Here is a 21,575-nt window from a genome sequence, read left to right on the forward strand (position 1 = left end):
ATGTATATTATTTTACTAAAATAGTCATTTCAAATCCTTCGATTTTCTTAGACAGATGTAAATCCGTCGAAATGCGCGTTATTCGTAGTTTCTGTGCAGAGTTGGCTGTCATATTCTTTTCTTTTTACCGCGGATACTTTAAATCAACTAACGATCAGCGCGGCGCTTCGGCGACGTTGCCAAACGTTCGTACGGCTGTACTTATTTGAGTGTAACCACGCGCGTGCGAACACATGATACGCGATATGCATGGTTTGTTTACTGTACATTGTGATTTGGAAGAACACGTGCTCAAATAAGCGATTGTTAAAATTGTAGTAGTCGTTTTAATACGTGTCAACGACTTGCCTCTCCGTTTCTTTAGCATTTTTTGTTACAGTGACGTGTGATTCCTACTATCAAGCTTAGAAGAACCAGTAAATCGACGAACTATTTACTTAAATGGTATTAAAAGCAAATACGTCAATCGAACTTTTTGTATTGAATCGAGAAAACAGTTGTAAATTATTTTCATTTGTGACAACTAATTATTTACAATCGTATGGAGCCACTAGAATTGCATGTTACATTTAAAAATTATATTAATATCATTTACACCGATCCTCGTTTGTCTCACTGTTCGCTTTAAATTTGCATGCATTGTCATGAAAAATGTAGTTACGAAATAGTCGATAGATGTCAGAATTTTCCGCCCTTTTTATTCGTCTCGGACGCTCCGACAGAGCCTTAGTTTGTGTTCATTTAAACACCCACCTGTTTAAAAAATTATTAAGAACCATCATAGACTAAGTTAAAGAAAGTGTATTAATCAATTATTCGTTAAAAAGAGCGATAATTTTTTGGTTAATGCGCTCCTGAGAATGTCCTCTTAAAACCATAAATTTGGCAACGCCGCGTGACCATATTCCGCAAGCAGCAGCCATAGCTAGCGCGTGTGTTTTGTATTTGCATCGCGGTGCACCGTGGGCCGGGCGAAAGCCAAGATGGCGGCAGCCGTGTTTGGCGAACGCGTTTTAAGTGTGTCTCAGTTTAGACCGCATAAATGGCTTGGCCTAAGCGCATAGTAAGTTCTTACGCTGTGATCTCCTAGTTCGCACAAATCACTGGTAGCCTGATCGTCACTGGCTGATGTCCGATTGACGAGACACAACACGCGAGATACTCAACCGAGGCAAAAAGTGTCTCGTGCACCCTGTCACAGTCAGCATCCTCGATTGCACGGCGAAGATAATATTCACCGTCGTTGTTCCGTCGAGATATCGGTTTATCTGAACATTTCCATAACTGTAGAGGCTTCGAAGGATCTTCTGCCATGGTAAGCTTTTGTTTATGGTCGCTTCGTTTGGACGTTCGTAAGAAGGCGCGCTTCTTTCGTGCAGTATGCAGTTCTTCGTGCATCCATCTCTTTGCACGACTAACCTATAGATGCGGTGTCGTGTACCGCGAATACACACGATTCCTTTATATTGTAATTTCAAATGAGTCACACCGTTCTCCCTCTCCTCTTTATGTATCCCTCCCGCTTTTTCTCGAAGTCAAACAAGCTAGCAAACATATTCATTTCTTCTCCTTTTTCGACAGTTTTTTTTTTTTTAAATTAAATATGAACCACGGCATTATTTACGATACATAATCTATATTTATATGTATGGATAAAGGAGCACTTTCCTACTAGGTGATATTTTGAAAGAATAAAACGAAGTGTGAAGTAAATGAGAAATATATTGAAATGAACACTTGATTCATTATTTTATTAAAAAATCTGCGAATTATTGTAATGGAAATAATAATAAAAAAGAAATGTAATTCTATTATCTGAATACTGATTAATTAATGCATAACAATGGTGTTATGTGCTTGTAAAACATTGAAAAAATTCTTTCTTAGTCAGCTAAAAGGGATAAGGACGCAATGAATGAAGATAGTAGCAGTGATGAGGATGAAGATCCTGATAACATGGGTGTACCTGGTAAATATTCTGTTTTTGAATGCAGAATTATTGAAATTACAAGAAAAATAAAAATATATGTAGCATAAATATACAACAATTTTTATTAGGTGGTGGAAAAGATCTTGCCACTGCTACTGGGATTGCAAATATAAAAGATGAAAAGCCTATAGATGCATCATCTAATGTTATGGTTAAAGGACAAGCAGGGTTAAATAGTAAGAGCAATGTTAATGAGTATCAGTAAAAACATAATAAGCATAATTATCTAACATTACATTCCTTTGACAGTGTCAAATCAGAAGTTTGGTAACAAAATCCCTGGTGGATTGGTAACTAAAACAGCAACACCAGGTTATGAAATGGTACGTGTGGGAGGATCACAGGGTACACCACCTAGTTTTGTCAATGCGAACCAGTTAGGTCAATTAGGTCAGTTAGCTGCAGCTGGTGGACATTATTTCCCACCAGGATTAGCAACTCTTGCAGGATTCAATCATGCAGCTTTTTTTCCACCAAGTAAGTACAATATTTTTTTTTATTAACTCTTACTATTGTATAACATAATCAAATTTGTTTACTTTTGTTTGTGTTATACAAACTTTAACAAACAAAATACATGTCCAATGTATGTATAAATTAATGATGCACATACATTATTAATTTTACAATGCAAATGTATTTGTGTAATAAATTTATACCTTTGTCCTTTCACTGTATTGTACATAACATTACCACTGATTATCTAACTGTAATTAACTATTTGTAAATGTATATAGTGCTTTAAATAATATTAAATGAACAATTGTGAGGTTTTATGTATGTTATTATTTCCCAGGCATGGATATGAGCTTAATGAGTGGTTTTATGGGTATGCCTGGAATGAACATGGGTGTTAATCCCCTTGTTCAATTGTTAAACCAAAATGGTTTACATCCAAACTGGCCAGCTGGGCTATCAGGTACTCACTTCTATATTTTTGATGACTCCTTTAAAGTGTTTTGATAATTATAACATTATTAAAGCATAATTATATCTTCATCAATAACAATCATTAAATATCATTAGTTAACTGTAGAATAAAATTATAATACTACAACATGATAATGTAAATTGTTATTGTAGGTAAAGCTGTGGCACAGTTATGGATGAATACTGCAGATCCTGCTAAAATGAATGTACAACCAACTATACCAGAGGAGGAGGAAGTAGATGATGAAGATATGGGTGTAGCAGAAACATATGCTGATTATATGCCTACTAAACGTACGTTTACTTCACTTTATTTTCACCTGTGATACTATTTGATATATATGTTGTCTAATTAATTCATATTATATTCAATAGTCAAACTTGGACGAAAGCATCCAGACCCTGTCGTGGAAACCGCATCATTATCCAGTGTTGAACCAACAGATGTCTGGTACAAAGTATCGATACCGGAAGAAACGATACGAACCGGAGCTTTATCTGCGTTGCAGCTCGAATCAATAACGTACGCGTCTCAACAACACGAACATCTATTGCCAGACGGTACACGCGCTGGTTTTCTGATCGGTGATGGTGCAGGAGTTGGAAAAGGACGAACCATAGGCGGTATTATATTCGAAAATTACTTGAAGGGAAGGAAACGCGCTATTTGGGTTTCCGTCTCGAACGATCTCAAATACGACGCTGAGCGTGATTTGAACGACATTGGCGCGTCAAAAATCGAGGTAGTTATTTTTTAAAATTAGAAGTTAAATTTACTCTCAAATCGGTAATCAATTTTTAGAACATAAAATATAAATTATATTCTTAGGTTCACGCGTTGAATAAATTTAAATACGCGAAGATCTCGTCAGCAGTAAATGGCAATGTAAAGAAAGGAGTGATATTCAGTACATATTCTGCTCTGATCGGAGAGTCGTCGCAAAGTGGTGGAAAATACAAGAGTCGATTAAAACAACTTTTACAATGGTGTGGGGAAGATTTCGATGGACTGATTATTTTCGACGAGTGTCATCGGGCAAAGAATTTGTGTCCCACGGGTAGCTCGAAACCTACCAAAACTGGTACATATAATATATTTTTATTATGAACTTGTGTAAGATACATTTAATAAAATTTTCTATTACATATTACAGGTTTAACAGTCTTAGAGTTGCAGAACAAACTTCCCAAAGCTAGAGTAGTGTACGCTAGTGCCACAGGTGCTTCTGAACCTCGTAACATGGCTTATATGGTTCGATTAGGCATGTGGGGCGAAGGAACACCGTTCCCCGAATTCAGTGACTTTATCACCGCCGTGGAGAAGCGAGGAGTCGGTGCAATGGAGATCGTAGCGATGGACATGAAACTTCGAGGCATGTACATTGCGAGACAGCTCAGTTTTCATGGTGTAGCCTTTAAAATAGAAGAAGTACCACTATCCAAAGATTTTACCGAAATTTACGATCATTCTGTTCAACTTGTAAGTATTAAAAGAAAAGAACCTTACATACGCAATAAGATTACTTAACAAATAATTTATGAATTAATTGTTATAGTGGGTGGAAGCGATGAAAAGGTTTCAAGAATCGGCAGAATTATTGGACGCGGAGAACCGTATGAAGAAAACCATGTGGGGACAATTCTGGTCATCGCACCAGCGATTCTTTAAATACCTGTGTATCGCCGCTAAGGTAAAACACGCTGTCGCGGTTGCACGAGAAGCTGTGAAGTGTGGAAAATGCGTGGTTATCGGTTTACAATCTACTGGTGAAGCACGCACGTTAGAACAATTAGAGCGTGATGACGGTGAACTCAGCGATTTCGTTTCCACTGCAAAGTAAATTAATTATTAAACTTTTTTATATAAAAAATGATATAAATACAAAAGTGATCTATCTTTTGTATATTTACTTTTTTATTCTAGGGGAGTGCTTCAAACATTGGTCGAGAAACATTTCCCAGCGTCGGATCGTAACCATATACAGCGAGTTTTGGGTATCGACACGTCGAAGATGCAAAGGTTAGAGGACCTGGATGACATCGATGGCGCTGGCGGTTCTGCAGGCGGAAGTAAGAGGAAACCAATACGGCAGGCTGCTCAACGAGCCTCTAAGAGAGTTCGTACGTTCCCCTCTGACGACGATTTTACTGATGACGAAAGGAATGGAGGCCGCAGTTCCGATTCGGAATATAAACAAAGCGGCAGCGAGAGCGAAGATGACCATAAGACCGACGAGGAGAGCAACATTACTTCCGACTCTTCCTTCAATTATAGCGAATCAGATTCTGGTAGATTTTACAAGTTTATATTTTACATTATAATATACATAAGTTATTTTACTAATTTATTATGTGTTATAGATTCGGGAGATGGAAGACGAAGGAAGAAGGGTGCCAAAAAGCAAAAGAAACCCGTGAAGAAACGTCCGGGTATATATTTTATATTTGTAATAATATTTTGTAAATAAAAGCATGTATAACTAATGCAACATTCATAGGTCTTGCAGGAGCTGTGGCCGCTGGAGCGGCCTCGTAATCGCGCGCCATCAAGGGACGATGTGGAGCGTGCGTATACTATGAAGAAAGAGTTACTATCTCAGATAGAAGATTTAGGTGACCGGTTACCACCAAATACCCTAGATCAGTTGATCGACGAATTTGGTGGACCGGAAAATGTAGCTGAAATGACCGGTAGGAAAGGACGAGTCGTTCAAACGGAGGATGGAACTATTCAGTACGAATCTAGATCCGAAGTAGATGTCCCATTGGAAACACTTAATTTAACAGAGAAGCAGAGGTATGTGATCAATTTATGCTTAACTTGTATATAAAATAAAAGGTCTACTTTCAGACAATTAAATTTGAATGGTTCAACATCGTAATAGGTTTATGGATGGGGAAAAAACGGTAGCCATTATCTCAGAAGCAGCTAGTAGTGGTATATCACTGCAGAGCGATAGACGAGCGAGAAATCAGATGCGACGCGTGCACATTACTCTCGAATTACCATGGAGCGCAGATAGGGCGATACAGCAGTTTGGACGAACGCATCGTTCCAATCAAGTGAACGCTCCAGAATACATATTTCTAATCTCAGACTTAGCCGGTGAACGACGATTTGCATCAATTGTAGCGAAGCGTTTAGAGAGTCTTGGAGCGCTTACGCATGGTGATAGAAGGGCTACGGAAACCAGAGATCTCTCGCAATTTAATATTGATAATAAATACGGACGCGCAGCGCTTGAGGCGACAATGAGAACTATAATGAAGTTTGTATACCTCTTATTTTTTCAACAATATTACTAATCTATCGTTACAGTCTTTTTACAGTGTTTAATGTTTTATCGAATTAAATTAATGTTATAAAAAATTATATATTAGGTATGAGCCTCCACTTGTACCGCCACCACAAGATTACCATGGAGATTTCTTCAGGGATGTAGCCGACGCATTAGTAGGTGTCGGTTTAATTTGCAACAGCGAAAGCACGCCCGGTGTACTCACACTAGACAAAGACTACAACAACATGTCGAAGTTCTTGAATCGCATCCTCGGTATGCCAGTCGACCTGCAGAATCGTTTGTTCAAATATTTCACCGATACATTAAACGCAATCGTCACGCAAGCGAAAAAGACTGGTCGTTTCGACATGGGTATTCTCGATCTTGGTACTTCCGGCGAGAACGTGAAAAGGGTCAAGTTGTATCGTTTTCTGCGAAAACACGCGACCGGAAAAGCACCAACCGAGCTTCACGTTGTTCACGTTGAACGTGGAATGAACTGGGCCGAGGCGTTGGACAAGTGTTCTGAGTTAACTGGATCCAAGGAAGGTTTCTACTTGAGCCATCAAATCCGTAATGGAAAACAGACTGCAATCCTTGCAGTCGCTGTGGATACTGGGAAAAAGAAATCTGAAAACAAAAAAGATCAACTATTCATGGTTTATAGGTATAGTATTTTTTTATGTAAAATAAAATAAGGAAATAATATAAGTTCTAGAATAATATATATTTTTGTTAAAAGGCCAAATACAGGATTACAATTAAGGCAAGAAACTTTAGGCGAATTAGAGAAGAAGTACAAGAAGGTATCTTCAGACGAGGCGGAACCACATTGGTCGCAACAGTACGAAGCGTCTGTGGATACATGTTCGCACGCATACTGGCGTGGTAATTGTAAAAATGCAACACTTGGTATGGACTGTGAGGTTGGACTCCGGAGGCGTTCCTATAATGTCTTATCAGGTTCAGTGCTAAGCGTATGGAGTCGAGTGGAGAGTATTCTTGCGACACGTTCTGGTCACAATTCTAAGATGCAAGTTGTACGCTTACGAACTGGTAAGTATGACATAAAATTTAAACAATTCCATTAATCTTTAAAAATGACAAATTTTTTTCTTTTTTATTTTTCACATTTCAGATGAAGGTTTAAAAATAGTTGGTACCCTTATTCCAAAGTCCTGCATGGAGATACTACGTCAAGAATTGTCATCCGATTCTGAAAATACCGAAGAACTTACATTTTGAACATTTCGTTAATTCGCTTTTATAGGTGAGTAACAGCCAGCATTTTGAAAGGGAGATTTGCTTGTTAAAAAAGAATGAGAAACTGTAATATTTATTTGTTAACAAGAACAGGACCAAAAGAAGCGATCGATGCGAATATAACGTGGACAAATCCCTCTTCATAAGTCTTACGACAAAATTCGGTAAAGAAGGGGGTGCACTTGTGAATGTACGGCGATGACACAAGTTGGTTGTGTCGTTTAATAAGGATGTATCGGGTAGATTCGAAAGTTCGAATCTATTAGCCTACGTTTTAATTGCCCTGTCTGCTATTGACGAGTGAAACGAACGTGTGGAACGAACATTTCCAACCTACGAACTTTATGAGATCCGAACTTTATCTCTTCGTTAGGCTTCGACATTGTTATTTTATATGTTTTAACAAAGTATACTTTTGCTCGCATGTCACATCTTAATCATACACGGAAGCGTTATTAAGTAGCTGGAATATTTCTTTTTTCTCTCTCTTTTTCTTTTTTTTAAATTTTAGTCAGACTGCGTCCGCGTTAGGTTGGCGTTATTGGGAACGAGTATATTTTCTATTTCTTATATTTTTCTTTCACGTTGCTGAAGTGAAGAAAAAAAAAGAAAATATCAAAATCCATAATTTTATAATGATTATTATAATTACTCGCGAAACAAACTTGTTCGTTTTTTATGTCGGAAAAGAAATACTAGAATTGTTTCTTGAAATGTATCGCTGCACGTAGTATATGTTAGATTTCATTCCTCTTTCTCAGTCTTTCTCTCTCTCAATCACATTACCTTATAGAAGAATTTCAACCAATGTGGAATAGCTTTACTTTGCATCTGTCACGAAAAATTCTACGGAAACGGAGATTGGTAGGAGAGAAACGAGATTCTTATAGGGAACGCGAAATTTAAACTATAGTGATTCGTACGATTTAAGAAAACCGTATCTTACGCTAATCATATCCTGATGAACAAAGTAAACAAAACATCCAGTGAGAATCGATTGTACGTAAATATTAGTGATAGGAACGGGTTTGCTTACTTGCATTATATATTGTGACTGATTAATGGAACGGAAGTAAGTATAACCCGGAGAATTAAATAAAAAAGAAACAGTAGTATTAGTACTATATAAAGAAGGCAGTGCAAAACAAGAAACGATTAATTCTCGCTGGAATATACACAGATGTATACGCAACTGTTCCAACTTCTTTCGTTTGATCGTTGAATTGATCGGATAGTTAATTAATGACCATTGCTACTGCTATCATTAATATTATTACACTACTGCTACTATTATTAGTACTAGTACTCCCACTGCAAAACTACTATTACTATTGCAAGGAGATCGAGGGACGAGGTGATAAACGTGGACTTCTTTAATTCTATAACCTTTATTATTATGCCTGTTTATCATTTACAAAGAACAAGTGCCAAGGTAGGGTAATTCTTTTTTGTTTTTACAAATTCATTTTTGTGAGGTAAGTTTAATGAATTCTATTTTGTTTTCCTTTTTCCATTGTATTAGAAATCGTAACTGCTGTCGTTAGTTATGATAGTAGCTGGTTAACTCAGAATATCGTATGTAACGGAAAAAGAATTTGTAACCTCGTCTCCCACTATCCTCTATTTATAAGTAGTCAGCATTAAAAGAAAAAAAAGTTAGATTCAAACGATACATACTGCAGTATATTTATATTCAGAAGTCATAAAGTAGTCATGCGACTCGCATGTATATTGAGTAGATGTCTGTTGTTTGTTTGTACGCCTGGGCGAGTTTCGATAGAGTGCTAAGTAAGATGGATCTCGCAATCTATCGTTTACGACAGAAAACAATAATTAAAAAAAAAAAAAAAAAAAAAAAAAGGAAAGATCGAAATTTAAAAAAAAATTATAAAAAATGGTAACTAGGGTATTCCGGAGCAATCAGTAGGATCCAGTTTTTGTAGAATCTCCTTATAAAAGAAAGAATATGTGAATTAAGCGTTTGCGTGTTTATAGACGCTGTAAAACCTGGAAATTGTCATTGTGAATATTTTCCTGTCTTCGCAAACTGTTCTTACCACAGAGAATCGTTTTGAAGAAAAAGAAACAACCTCTACGTTTCTACGGATACACTACATATTGCATTTATAAACAAAACAGAGAAAAAAAAAGGAAGAATGTAAAATGTACATTTACGTAGCGTACATAAGAATAAAATACTCTTATTGCGTTGTATCATTTTCCGTGAAATTGAATACGATACAGGATACCCAGTAAAATATTTATTTATGTACATTACAAAGGTGATTCGTTAATTCGTTGTTTATTCCTTTTTTCCGTAACTCTTAATGAATTAGTTTTATTGCGAGATACATGTACTCCATACGAAGCTGCAACATAGTATCGACACGTTGTGTGTTTGTTCTTACAAACGTGGAGATTCTTGATGGAAAAAAAAATATACTATCGGAAACGAAAATATCAGCTAAACGAAAAATTTAAAAAAAAATTGAAAGTGATTTGTGATTATAAATGGACGTTTTCAAAGTGTAAATATATATATTAAAGAATATAAAGCAGTTTTAGGTCACACGTGTACCTTATATTCGATATTTTTACAATTCTTGCTTGAGTTCCTATTACAGACAAGGTGTAATTTATAAATGTGGTATCTAGTATACGTGGAAACCAGGCACCGCACTTGCCGAAACGATTCCTTTCGTAGCGTGCTGTGTTTTGTGAACTCGAATGAGAGGTCTCCGATAATGCTATGCATATATACATATATATATGTACGCGCGTGTGTATATATACATGTATAAATGTTCTTTTCTGTGTATGTAAAATCGATACTTCTTAGTAAAAACTGAAAAAAGTAATATTAACAAAATCGGTCTTTCGAATAATGAAGCCCAACACTACACACTATTATCACGGTGTTTGTATTAACGTTATTTTCCTCCGTTGTTGTGTAATTTTTCGAATAGTAACGTGCTACTTGCTATACTTTTTTCCCTTGTTGCTTTGAACGTATATGTTATACCGCGAAAAAGCATATAAGAAATATTGATTCATAGGCGTATAAAATACAATGGATTTCCGTAAAAGAAAAAAATTAAATGTGTAAATTGTTTTCTTTTGCAGGCACGGACTCAGTACTGTGCATTGCATCGAATTATATTAATAGCAAATAAAAAATCTTATATACATATCAGTCTATTGCACTGCGATTAGTTTGATCATAATTTTTTTTTTGCAACATACAAAAACGATACAAATTTTCATTCAGGTTAAAATCGTAAAATTTTTCTCTTATATAAGCATGATCTTTCACAGTTTCTTTTTTTAAAGGCATGAAGCAAAAATGCAATTTGAAATAATATAATCGTGTACATGTAGGAACTGAAAAAAATACAAATAATTTTGTAAATGCGTAAAATTTCCTCCGTTAATTTTAACGTTTATTAAATTAACATTTTGATCGTGGATTAAAATTTTTTTACATGGTGCCCACGACTTACGTTAGGTATAAAAAAAACTGTACAGTTTAACATCTCTTTTTTTTCATTTCGTTTACTTCCTTAACTCGCAAAAACGAGAAAACATTCATTCGACCATTCAGAGTTCACTTATACGCATTAAATCACGCACAATCACGCGCTTTTCAACTTCAATGTTTCCTATTTGTTATATGACGTAAATACATCACCAAATACCTCTTCTACATATATGCATTCCCATCGATGAATCACTAACCCCATAAAAGGGTGGAAGTACTTTGGTATACAACATTATTTAGTGAAAAGCATATAGCAGCATGAGAAATGTGCAGAATCCAACAATTAGCCCGAGAATAAGCGAATCTCGTCTTTTACGTAGATTTATCCTTTGCACCAAACTAGTTACTGCTGGAAATCGATTTGAAATGTCGTTTAGTCTGGTCTGTATACGTTTAAACGTTTGTCTTTGAGTCATCAAATGATCTCGTGTTTCCATTGCTATACTTATTTGATCATTGATTAAACGATCCGAACTGAAAAAGAAAATTTTCGCTGATTTTGTATTCAACTAAAAATGTAACAAACAGGGTACTTTCTACTATGTATAATTAATAACATTCATCATAATAAAACGAATAGTATAGTAATTTTTACTCACTTGTGAATATGTTGACTTTCTTTCAAATACATTTCCCGACGATTCAGTCCACTCACACTTTTATAATTACTGTTTCATAGAAAATGTATATACTTTTAACAAAATATTTAAAAGGAAAAATAAGAATTGCAAGTGATTAAGTATTACTTATACGTACTCGATTTCTTTACGAACACTTCCTAATAAATCTTCTCTGTCTTTCCTTGCAGCAAAATTATTTCTGATTTTGTTAAATTCCAATTTGTAATCTTTCAATATGTCTTTGTGGCGTTGCATTGTATGCAGCATTGCAGCACCATTTGGTTGCAACTCACTCATTCGTTCATTTATAGAGAATAACTATGGCAAACAATGCAATTTATATCATTGAAATAAAGTATTGATGTTTTAAACTTACTTTAGTAAGTAAAGCTTCTATTTCAGAAGCCATATTCTCAAAAACATGCTCTTCATCTAAAAGTGGTACTTCATCTGTATTTACAAGCTTGGATCCACTATTGACACCAAGCTTGCTGAATGCTACCAGTTTTGCATCAATCTCATTTTCCAAATGTCTTGCTTGCCTTCTCAGGTCTAAAATATGAGGCAAAATTAATAGTTTATATTAACCAATATTGCAATACTATTTCTGTTTATAATATTTAAATAAAAATTAAATTATAAAATATAATACTGTAATACAACATAGATATTACTGCTAACTAAAAAAATAAACACTGTAAGAATTATTAATTCCAAAAAACATGAACAAATATATATAATACAGAAAAATAAATCATACAAATTTAACTTCATTTTTGTTAGGGAAAATTACCGACGAATTTTTTTAATAGGGTTAGGAATACTGACAGTGCATTTCACAACAATTATCACAGGTCAGTTCATTTAAAAATAATTTTGTTTCGTAAACCTGAAATATGAATTTAATCTTCGAGTTATCATCAAAATTTCTAAAATTATATTTTTTATGATTTAAGTAAGCTTTGACATAACAAAAGTGAAATAATTTTAATGTAACCTCTAGAAAGGGAAAACATGTCATTTTTATTAAACTTTAACACGAGGCTGTAAGATAAGATCATATTTTTCATAATTTATAAGGAAGAAAATTGAATTAATAGTAGAATGACATATGTCAAAACAAGCTGTAATATTGTTGCAAAATCTTATGGCGTTCAGCGAGTGACAGTGTTAAAAAGATACAAAATGAAAGTAGTATTTGCGTCAGAGGAAATCTACCTTCCCAATCGACGGCACCTAATGCGTTAGCCATTTGTTGTTCGTAAATCACGAACGTGATAGTTCCTTTTCTATGATATGTGGATAGCTACTACACACGACATAACAGTTCCACGAACAGATGATGACAGTAGATACCTATACACATACTTGTGCACAGATGCTCGCCCACTACGTATACAGTTTCACCCATAGAAATCGAAAAATGGCGGAAGAACTCAAACAAGGATCATTCCCATGAAACGATCACCGAAATTTTGTATTATCTTATCTCTGTTTGTACAGAATGAGGAACGAAAACAGGGAAATAACAAGTTTAACAGGAAATAAATTTTAACTTTCATATTTTCAAAGTATTAAAGTATGAATCCATTATTTAATTTTGTCTATTATCATCGCTAACAACTTTGCTCAATTTATTAAAAATAAAAGGATTTTTAATCATCCACAAAGGTATTAAATAAAATTTAATTTACTTTAAAAATGTAATGTAACTGTGATTTTATATCATGCATAAACTACACGAAACAAGATTTTCGTAAAAATCGTAGATCAGTGGCATAGACTAACTTTATATCAACACTATACTCGTGCGACCGTAGTTAGGTGGAAGTAGTGGTGGCTAAACCGGTTTTCGGCGGGATCTCGATAGTTACGATGCTACTACCTATGCCATGCTATCCTGATATTATTGTCTAGGAGCAGGAGCTAGGAGTGAGATAATAGTAATTCGAAGTAGCTGGATACCGCTAGATTTGATTTTCAATTCTTGAATAAATAATACTTTAATACAATATATTCATATAATACAAAAATACGTACAAGTATGTACATACATATTTTAGAGAATAAAATAAAATGCAAAATATAAAATCTAATAGAAGCATTGGAAAACTTGATGCACTTTGATCACTCTTCCCTATTGAAAATGTTTAAAGTGTGCGTGAATGAAGAGAGAGTTTTTAGTTCATTCTCTCTTGTTAACGAACGCAATCTGTTTTACCGTGTTCACGGGATAAGTAGGTCAGTTCTTATTCTTGCCATTTGCCGCTCGGGGGTGCTCGTATCTTCCAGATATAATTTTAATTCCTCTATGAGAACCGTCGCAGCAAAAACGGAGTCAACATCCTTTTCGGTGATCATGTCCGGAAACTGGTTCCTTAAAAGTCGTAATATTATGTTCATTTGTTGACTAGATCTGTAAATGTACAAATATTTTAATTTTTTTATTTTATGGTTTAAATTATAATTAACACTTGACAAAATATTATTTTTACCTAGAAAAAATTCTCAACCTTGCCTCTCCGTCGGTAATGGGCAGTATCTCTATTAAACAGTACATCAGACATCCGGTTCTCTTCATAAAGTAAACGTCGGCGCGGATTTCTTTGAAAGATTTTTCTTCCAAGAATTTTAGTAGTCGTTCTCCTCTTTCAGGGTTTTTATCAATCTGTATACCTACGGTTTTTTCAATCGATGTGCTTTTTAAGGCTAAAATACTGTTGTTCACCTCAGACAAAAATTGCACTTCACAACTTCTATCTACCGTCTCTTCCACCGCGAGGCGGATAACAGGTACTGGAGTTTGGTATTGTTTCTCATCAGTTTCGTACGAAATCGTACCGTATGCGTCACAGAAAGGATCTTTATCAAATTTTGGTAAATCTAGTGCAACGATAGCCACCACCTCCTTGTCCGGCTGAATTATGTCGGTTCGACACCAAAATGTTCTGTCCATCAAACACCAAAACATTGATGTGCCACTTATTGCATCAACATCTTTGAAAGATATATAAATCTGGGGATTGTGTAACGTTCTGGAACAAAATTTAGAATACAACGTTATTTGTAGGCGTGTCGGTAATAATATTGTTATATATAGATAACGTAGTGATACCATTTTATCGATGTTCTTCGAATATTGAAATTATGCAAATTCGTATTAGATATTTAATTAAAATAGTACAGTTTTCCTTCTTAGTACGGATAATTTTATTTGAACCTACGTTACATTTTTTTGGAATTTTATACTCGTTCGATGATATCAATTGTAAACGTAATAGTAGCATTAAGGAAGTATCTTATTTTTCCTTGTTTCCTTATCCGAAAGGAATTTTCATAATCCAGTAACAAAGATTGTTTTCTATAGAAACGCTTCCATAGCTAGCCTCCTTACTATTCATACCGTTCGGTAATGAAAGCTGCATTTAGAGGAGGACAGATAATTAAAGGGAGTCTGTGTATCGTCGGGCAAAGGGTTAGCGAGGCACAGGTTCGGAGTGTTGCGACTGCGCAGGAGTCGTTCAGCGGCAAATCGACCCGCGAAAACATCGGCCAATCAGTGAACGCGAACAGCTCGGTTGGTAGCAGACGACACGAGCATAGAAGTATACGGAACGGTGCATGTCCCTTCAGTAATCTGCAGGATGCCGCCGTGATCGTGTGGTGTCTGTATTTTTCGTTCAATCAGTTACTCGTGTCACGTGTTTCGTAAGAGTTTACAATTCAAGAAGTATATTATCATAATTGTGCTTTGATTCACGGTGTGTATCACTCGTTTCCATCGAGTGAATCGAGTCGAATCGAGGCGGAGGTTGAATTTTCTGCCGGAGGTGCAATAGATGCATCGTTGAATCCTGCGATTAGGGCATATATGTCCACACCAAGTACGTATTTTACATGTTTAAAGTGTTATTACGAATCTATCGAAGCATATTGATGAAGTATGATCGTTTGTACCAAGAAGTTAGTCTAGACTCTAGAGGAAAGAAAGGGTGTTCTCTGACCCATTGACCCAGGAAACGCATGCACTGTAACCGAGTGCATTCCTACTTGAAAGATTCTTTGGTTGTATTCACTTGCACCTCTGTTGATAAGATCGACGCAATTCTGCACACGCAAGTAAAGTTTGGAAATTTTTTGCTGCTTTTTTATCGAGTGATATACTTACAATTACTTTTGTGTTCAATATATATATATATATATACACACACATACACACACATACACTCTATTATCGTTTTAATAATTTTTTGTTTGCGTGAGAACTAATACTGTGAGAGGGTTGTAAAATTAAGATCACGAGAAGAAATGGTTAGCGCGCGCGCTCCTCGCGTTTCCATGCAAACTTTTCGATAAAGTGGCATCGATCCTTGAATCTGTCGTTCCACTTTGCAAGTATTGCACGTATTATTCTTTGATGGCCTTGGAACTTTGCTGAATAAGCAAACGTTCATTTATAAAATGTAATTTAATTTGTAGTCTTTTTATTTTAATAATCTTGTGCGGAAGAAAATGTTCAGCGACAGAAGTGATATCGAATCGATGCTATCGATATTAGACTGTGAAATAGAATTTTGTATCGAATAGTTAGTGACTTGTGCGTATCAAACAGAATCGATACTCATTTGATATTTAGTAGTACATATCACGTCATGATATTATCAGAACATTGCTTGTGGAATGTTATTGTCGAATTAGAAAATTTCAAATTAATGAAATACGTATAAATTGTTATTAACGTTTGTTAATTATCTTTCAATCAATAATAGTATAAATGAAAAATAATATTTTATATACGAACGGGATTTAGTTTTTTATATATTTATTTTTACTCGAAGGTTTATATAAAACGTATTTTTAGGGTTTCCATCAGGTTCGTAATATGCATCCTTACGAAACAAACACGTGACCACTGATGACTAGTGATGACACGATGTATATTATACATACTTCAATAGTCTTCTCAAGAAACGCCTTCGCGCTAGATATTTTCATTCGAATTCATTCTGCACAGTTTTTGACCATTTTATGCATAATTCATACTTCGATCGAATAAATTAGCTTAAATTTCAGAGAACTGTATGTTTATAGTGTTATTGGCAATAGTATAAGTAATGTTACACGGTTAATAAAGAAGTATAATTACCTTGATTACCAAATAAATGATTAATTCACTAGGGATTATAATTTTCAAAAATTTATGCGTCAGTGATTTAGTCGCTGTCATAAAATGAGCGCGTATATCTTCGAACTTGGTTTTACGAACGTCAGCTTCCACTATCCAAACGAGAAATCATAGATAGAGCAGGGAATCGTTAAACTATTATTCGAGTCGTTTTGTGCTCTGACACGTTCGGATTAATGGAATTCCTATAGAAAACTACAGGTTTTTTCTTAAAACTACGTCTGAGTATATTCCATATTCAAACATTAATTCTTTATAGGCAAGAGACAATCTCCAATTTTTCTCCCTAAACTCTGATAAACCAAGAACGATTGAACATGTTCATGAACTATACTGTTACCTACCCTCAATATTTGTCTAAATACAGATAGCACTGATATGACGCGATTGTGGAAATATAATATCGTAGAACTAAGGGAGGATGATATAGGATAAAAAGGGAGGTTATGTTACAAAAATTGATAAAAGGATAACGGATATGCATATTAATTTAATATGTTTATCAATGACCCGTTTATCCGCAATTTATTTTTCAAGTTTTTTTATAAAAATTTGACCAAAGCTTTTCATTTCTTCACTTCTTCACTTCACTTTCATTTCTTGTCACTTTTCTCACAATTTTTTAACCCGGTAGAGTGCGTACATGTTTCGAGATGCAGTATTATTCGACGGTCATCTATAAGTACAAACGATCATCTACATACCTCTACCATCTTCTTTACCGATCGATAGGAACGAGCGCGGTTGTACCGATAAATCACACTGGACCGTTACCAATCGATTCACCTGTTTCAGTTCGATATGAGTACAGAAGGAAGATTGTACACAGGGAGAAGATGACACCGCGAAGATATGTGTTCGCGGCGATCAGGCGAACGTTGCTGGCCGCTGGTATCCTGACGTTGATAGTGTTGGCTCTGTCGAGTCAGGATGCCAGCAACAACGTGCAGCAGGGGCTTTTGTTGGAGGTGAGTGACGATCTTTTATCCGACACTGGCCAAGGACCCCTTTTGTTCTTGAAGAAAAAGGTTTCCCCGCGCGCCCTCTTGCGTTCACGGATTTAGACCACCGGAAAATTAGGCGGATCACTTTCTAAAGGACAATTATCGTGGGAGAACAGCGGGGACAGTCGTTCTCGTTAGAAACGCGGCTGAAAGACCGCCTCTTTGTCCAAAACACTGGAAAATTATGCCAGATTCTTCTCTGTGAGAAATACCGTCGTTCGAAATTCTTTCTTAGACGTTGAAAGAGGAAAGTTATCTTAGAATTATCGACTTATCGACTTCCTGCTGTTTGTCTAATTTAATTCTATCTCTTTTGTCAGGTGATTAAAAATTGCTATCTGACTTCGATCGGCGATTTAGTATAAACACAAGATTATTTTACAATAATGAATTAATTATTATTTTTTTAATACATAAGAACATTTTCATCTAAATTAAAATTTGTACAATATTTGTTTTTTTATACACGATTTTACGATTTGACATAAAATAAAAACCGCATTTGTTCAATGTTATATTTTTACGACATATAATTACTGAAAGCATTCAACTTTTTCATAACGGATTCTAAAAATTAATAAAAATTAAAATTCCAAAATTTAATTTTAACGATTCCCAAGCTTTTCCTGATGAATATTTTTTAAGATTTACGTTATATTTTAAAGAGACAAGAGTCTCCCTCTTTAATGACACTTCAGCTTGCTCAAACAAGGCTCTATGCCTCTTTCGACGTCCCGCCACGGCTGACTATACGCGGCCCAATCTACTGTATATCTCATGTTCCTCCAGGCGTGTACTGCACGCCCCTTCCAATTTCCCGGATGCACACTTCCCAGCTCGAACGTCGTCTTTTTAAAAACATCAGAATGAATACTTAAGAAGGATCGGTGCATTTGTTCGAATTTCGCGCGCTACGAAGATGATAGTATGTATTATATAATCAGTTATCCTTCTTGCACGGTGACGGAGAAAGGCCAACGCTCTGTTGGTTTTCCCACGACCTTCGACTGCACGCATTCTTTTACCCTTCTAATTCATTCGAAGCGGCCACAGCACGAAACCGTTCTTTCTCAAACTTTTCTCGGTACTTAAAAAAACATTATCGTGCTTACGGTTATGTTTATCGTAGTATTGTTATGTTCTCGGCGCCTATTCTGAGTTTCCTTGTTGTCTTGCTGCACTATGCGGATCGAGTGTAATCTAAGAGTGACATGCTCCAAGAAAAGAACGTTGCTTTTCTCTGTTTTACCCCTCTAGTAGTTTGAGAGGTTACATCGAAAACGGGCTCCTTACGTAAAGCAATGCTAACGTAGATTGGCAGAGTTCCAGGCGCAATGCGGCACACAAATGCAGCCGCATACAGCGATATTGCCCCTTTAAGCATGCGAAAGGGTGGTTACAGTGATCCCCCCCCCCCCAATCTTGACAATTACCCATACCGATGTAGATCGATCTATGGATGAGTTCGCGGGTAATACTCCCCGACATATTATCCAGTACCTGAGCTCGGATCAACTTTGTGTTCTCGATTAAATAAAGTGTGATTGTAATGAGAATCCGTGTACCCCAGGGTCAAGTGTAACACAATAATCTCACGCTTCGAAAATTATCATCATGCGAATAAGTTTTATTTCGGCGTACCTGAACATGCACCAGATATTCGTGTACCTAAAAATAACGAAAATTTGAACAAACTCGAGTAGCAAGTCTTTTAATCGGGATTAAAAGTCCTTGAATCAATTCAAATCGACAATTTTCGAACTAAGTACCAGGTACCTGATTTAGGTACACAAAAGGGTCACGAGTTCCTGATCAAATCTACATAGCAAGAATCCTTCAACATCGTTGGATCAAAAATTTTAGGCATATATCTGCTAGTTTTTACATCTCGAATAATTTCGGTACCGAGGTACCTAATTTTTGAACATCCTTTTCCTATAATATTTTACCTTCTCTGAGCAAACGGGACAGCAACAAGTCTACCTCTTATCAGACTGCGAACGGTATCTGAAAAATTCAGGTACCTTCCATTCACGCTTCCTGCTCTTTCATCGACAAAAGAGGACGGTGTCGCGGCGTTCAACAAAATAGAAACGCCGGTAAATATAGGTGAGAATAGTTTTTGACGAACGATATGAAACGTTCCCTCGATTCGATCGATTCTACTGCCGTATCAAGTTTCGCGTGATAATTCTCTTGACGATCTGAAAGCCGCGTTACAGGCGGCAAAACATTACAGCCAAAGGAAGTTATACAACTGGATACCACGAAGTGCCGCACAACTATCTTACATAACGTGTGCGTACGCACACGTCAGCACACTAGAACCAGTCTCTGCACCACCTTCCGCGTTTGACCGGTGATGTACAAGAAAAATATATTAGCTAAAAACAGACTGCCTTGCGAGTAAGCGGGGTACTGGTTTTTAAGTCCACGATCGTTCATTTGAATTTCAAAATCATAAAATTCTTTGGACTCTTGAATAATATTAGCACTGTTGATACCAAACCTGATTCAAGTTAATTTTCTTCTTCTCTCTTTATGTTGCTTTGTATGCAAATCGATTCGTACTCGTGGAAATGAATGAAAATAATAAAATTTGAGTCTTTTCAGATGTTGAGATTTTTTCGCGCATTTTTCATCGCTTAGAAAGGAAATTCGAGTCTCTTCGAATCTTTCGAAGATCTTGAAATAGGTACTTCTTGATTCAGAATTTTCTGGAACTATTATTTTCCTATTCTCAATTCCTAAGGTGTTACCGAGAATCAACTTTTTTCAAATTTTATTTATTTATTACTTTTTACCTTTTTTAATTACAAGTTATAAATAGCATCATATTCAAGAGTCTGCTGTATTAGATTCCCTTTCGAAGGGAAAGTTGGGAGATGTTCACCGTGAGACACTTGCCAGCCAGCGAACCCTGTGTCGCAATCGTTCTTAATGTCACTGAAAGAATGAATCGTTCACTCTGTAACGTTTCTCGTTACAACGAACACGTATCACACTAGATAACTATCGTTTCGAACCAACTTATCATGAAACTAACATCGATGCAAGCAAAAAAAAAAAAGAAGAAGAAAAAACATCATTCAACATATCCGCATATATTATCCAGCATCGATCTCTAAATTGCCTCGAGCATAGAAAACGCAATTACGTGTAATCGACGACAATAACAAGGAAGATTCATGTGGTTGCGTGATTTAACTCATAATAATAATAATCAATGGTCGAGGGCAAATAGAATTTTTCTTCCTCTATTTTTTTTTTTTTACAAGATCAATTTCGTGATTTGTAAGAGGAAATTAAATAGGAAGGAAATGGAAGATATTATAGTAGTTTGCGTCCGGTGAATGGAATCACAAATTTCCGCTTAAACTGGAAGATAAATCGTTTGTACGATAGGAATCGCGGCACAGGAACAATCGCTCGATAACTAGAGGCACGTTTTCGTCGGTTCGCCCGTGATTGGAAAAGTTATCAGCTTAGAACGAAACAAAGTTGGGATACGAATCGTCGGGAGTCGCATTCCGGAACGTGTATGGATCGCTGAACGAATGAATTCGTTACTTCGGTATAAACGACTTCCGGTGAACGAGCAATCTTTTTAACATTGAGAAGGACGTTACTCGATCGTTCATATTTCTAAGAACATTTAATATGTTTCGACAAATCTTTTTGACGAGTCGGAAAGAAGAAATATTTTTATTATTAAAACAGAGAAGTAAATAGATAAAGATTACTTTTTTAATTTTAGATAATTT

General features: G+C 35.8%; 4 protein-coding genes across 4 annotated transcripts in view; 2 read left to right on the forward strand and 2 right to left on the reverse strand.

Moving 5' to 3' along the window:
• Positions 1 to 971: 971 nt before the first annotated feature.
• Positions 972 to 7,583, forward strand: LOC108579824 (protein strawberry notch-like). Its single transcript, XM_017943446.1, is given in 19 exon segments — positions 972 to 1,315; positions 1,888 to 1,969; positions 2,059 to 2,166; positions 2,240 to 2,467; positions 2,787 to 2,909; positions 3,074 to 3,214; positions 3,296 to 3,663; positions 3,750 to 4,002; positions 4,075 to 4,400; positions 4,477 to 4,757; positions 4,845 to 5,209; positions 5,282 to 5,350; positions 5,428 to 5,450; positions 5,452 to 5,717; positions 5,806 to 6,189; positions 6,302 to 6,868; positions 6,944 to 7,257; positions 7,340 to 7,471; positions 7,553 to 7,583. Coding segments are annotated over 18 exon segments (4,008 nt in total). The 5' UTR covers positions 972 to 1,312; the 3' UTR covers positions 7,447 to 7,471; positions 7,553 to 7,583.
• Positions 6,786 to 13,003, reverse strand: LOC108579825 (Golgi SNAP receptor complex member 1). Its single transcript, XM_017943447.1, has 6 exons — positions 12,841 to 13,003; positions 11,999 to 12,174; positions 11,759 to 11,940; positions 11,602 to 11,670; positions 11,160 to 11,476; positions 6,786 to 6,831 (listed from the first exon to the last, which is right to left on the reverse strand). Exons 1-5 carry the CDS (start codon positions 12,872 to 12,874, stop codon positions 11,239 to 11,241), a joined length of 699 nt encoding a protein of 232 aa, XP_017798936.1. The 5' UTR covers positions 12,875 to 13,003; the 3' UTR covers positions 6,786 to 6,831; positions 11,160 to 11,238.
• An 845-nt stretch (positions 13,004 to 13,848) lies between these two features.
• LOC108579762 overlaps positions 13,849 to 21,575 on the reverse strand; it is a 26,012-nt gene continuing 18,285 nt past the window's right edge. Inside the window, exons 3-4 of the mRNA XM_017943369.1 lie at positions 14,118 to 14,657; positions 13,849 to 14,038 (exon numbers count right to left, since the gene is read on the reverse strand). Of these exons, the coding sequence (XP_017798858.1) occupies positions 13,849 to 14,038; positions 14,118 to 14,657 (730 nt within the window). The remainder of the gene's footprint in view (positions 14,039 to 14,117; positions 14,658 to 21,575) is intronic.
• Positions 15,287 to 21,575, forward strand: part of LOC108579763 (carbohydrate sulfotransferase 11) — a 22,860-nt gene continuing 16,571 nt past the window's right edge. The window contains exons 1-2 of the mRNA XM_017943371.1: positions 15,287 to 15,506; positions 17,603 to 17,775. Of these exons, the coding sequence (XP_017798860.1) occupies positions 15,494 to 15,506; positions 17,603 to 17,775 (186 nt within the window). The 5' untranslated portion in view covers positions 15,287 to 15,493. The remainder of the gene's footprint in view (positions 15,507 to 17,602; positions 17,776 to 21,575) is intronic.

Source organism: Habropoda laboriosa, unplaced genomic scaffold, assembly GCF_001263275.1.
Source record: "Habropoda laboriosa isolate 0110345459 unplaced genomic scaffold, ASM126327v1 scaffold72, whole genome shotgun sequence".
Taxonomy (NCBI): Eukaryota; Metazoa; Arthropoda; class Insecta; order Hymenoptera; family Apidae; genus Habropoda; species Habropoda laboriosa.

Excerpts from the sequence above, each read along its gene's own strand:
- LOC108579825 (XM_017943447.1), bottom strand. The coding sequence starts at position 12,874 with ATGGCTAACGCATTAGGTGCCGTCGATTGGGAAG. Across the intron at positions 11,941-11,998 it reads TAGAAGCTTTACTTACTAAA|TTATTCTCTATAAATGAACG; the intron begins GTAAGTTTAAAA and ends TGTTTGCCATAG. Across the intron at positions 11,671-11,758 it reads AGTGTTCGTAAAGAAATCGA|TAATTATAAAAGTGTGAGTG; the intron begins GTACGTATAAGT and ends TCTATGAAACAG.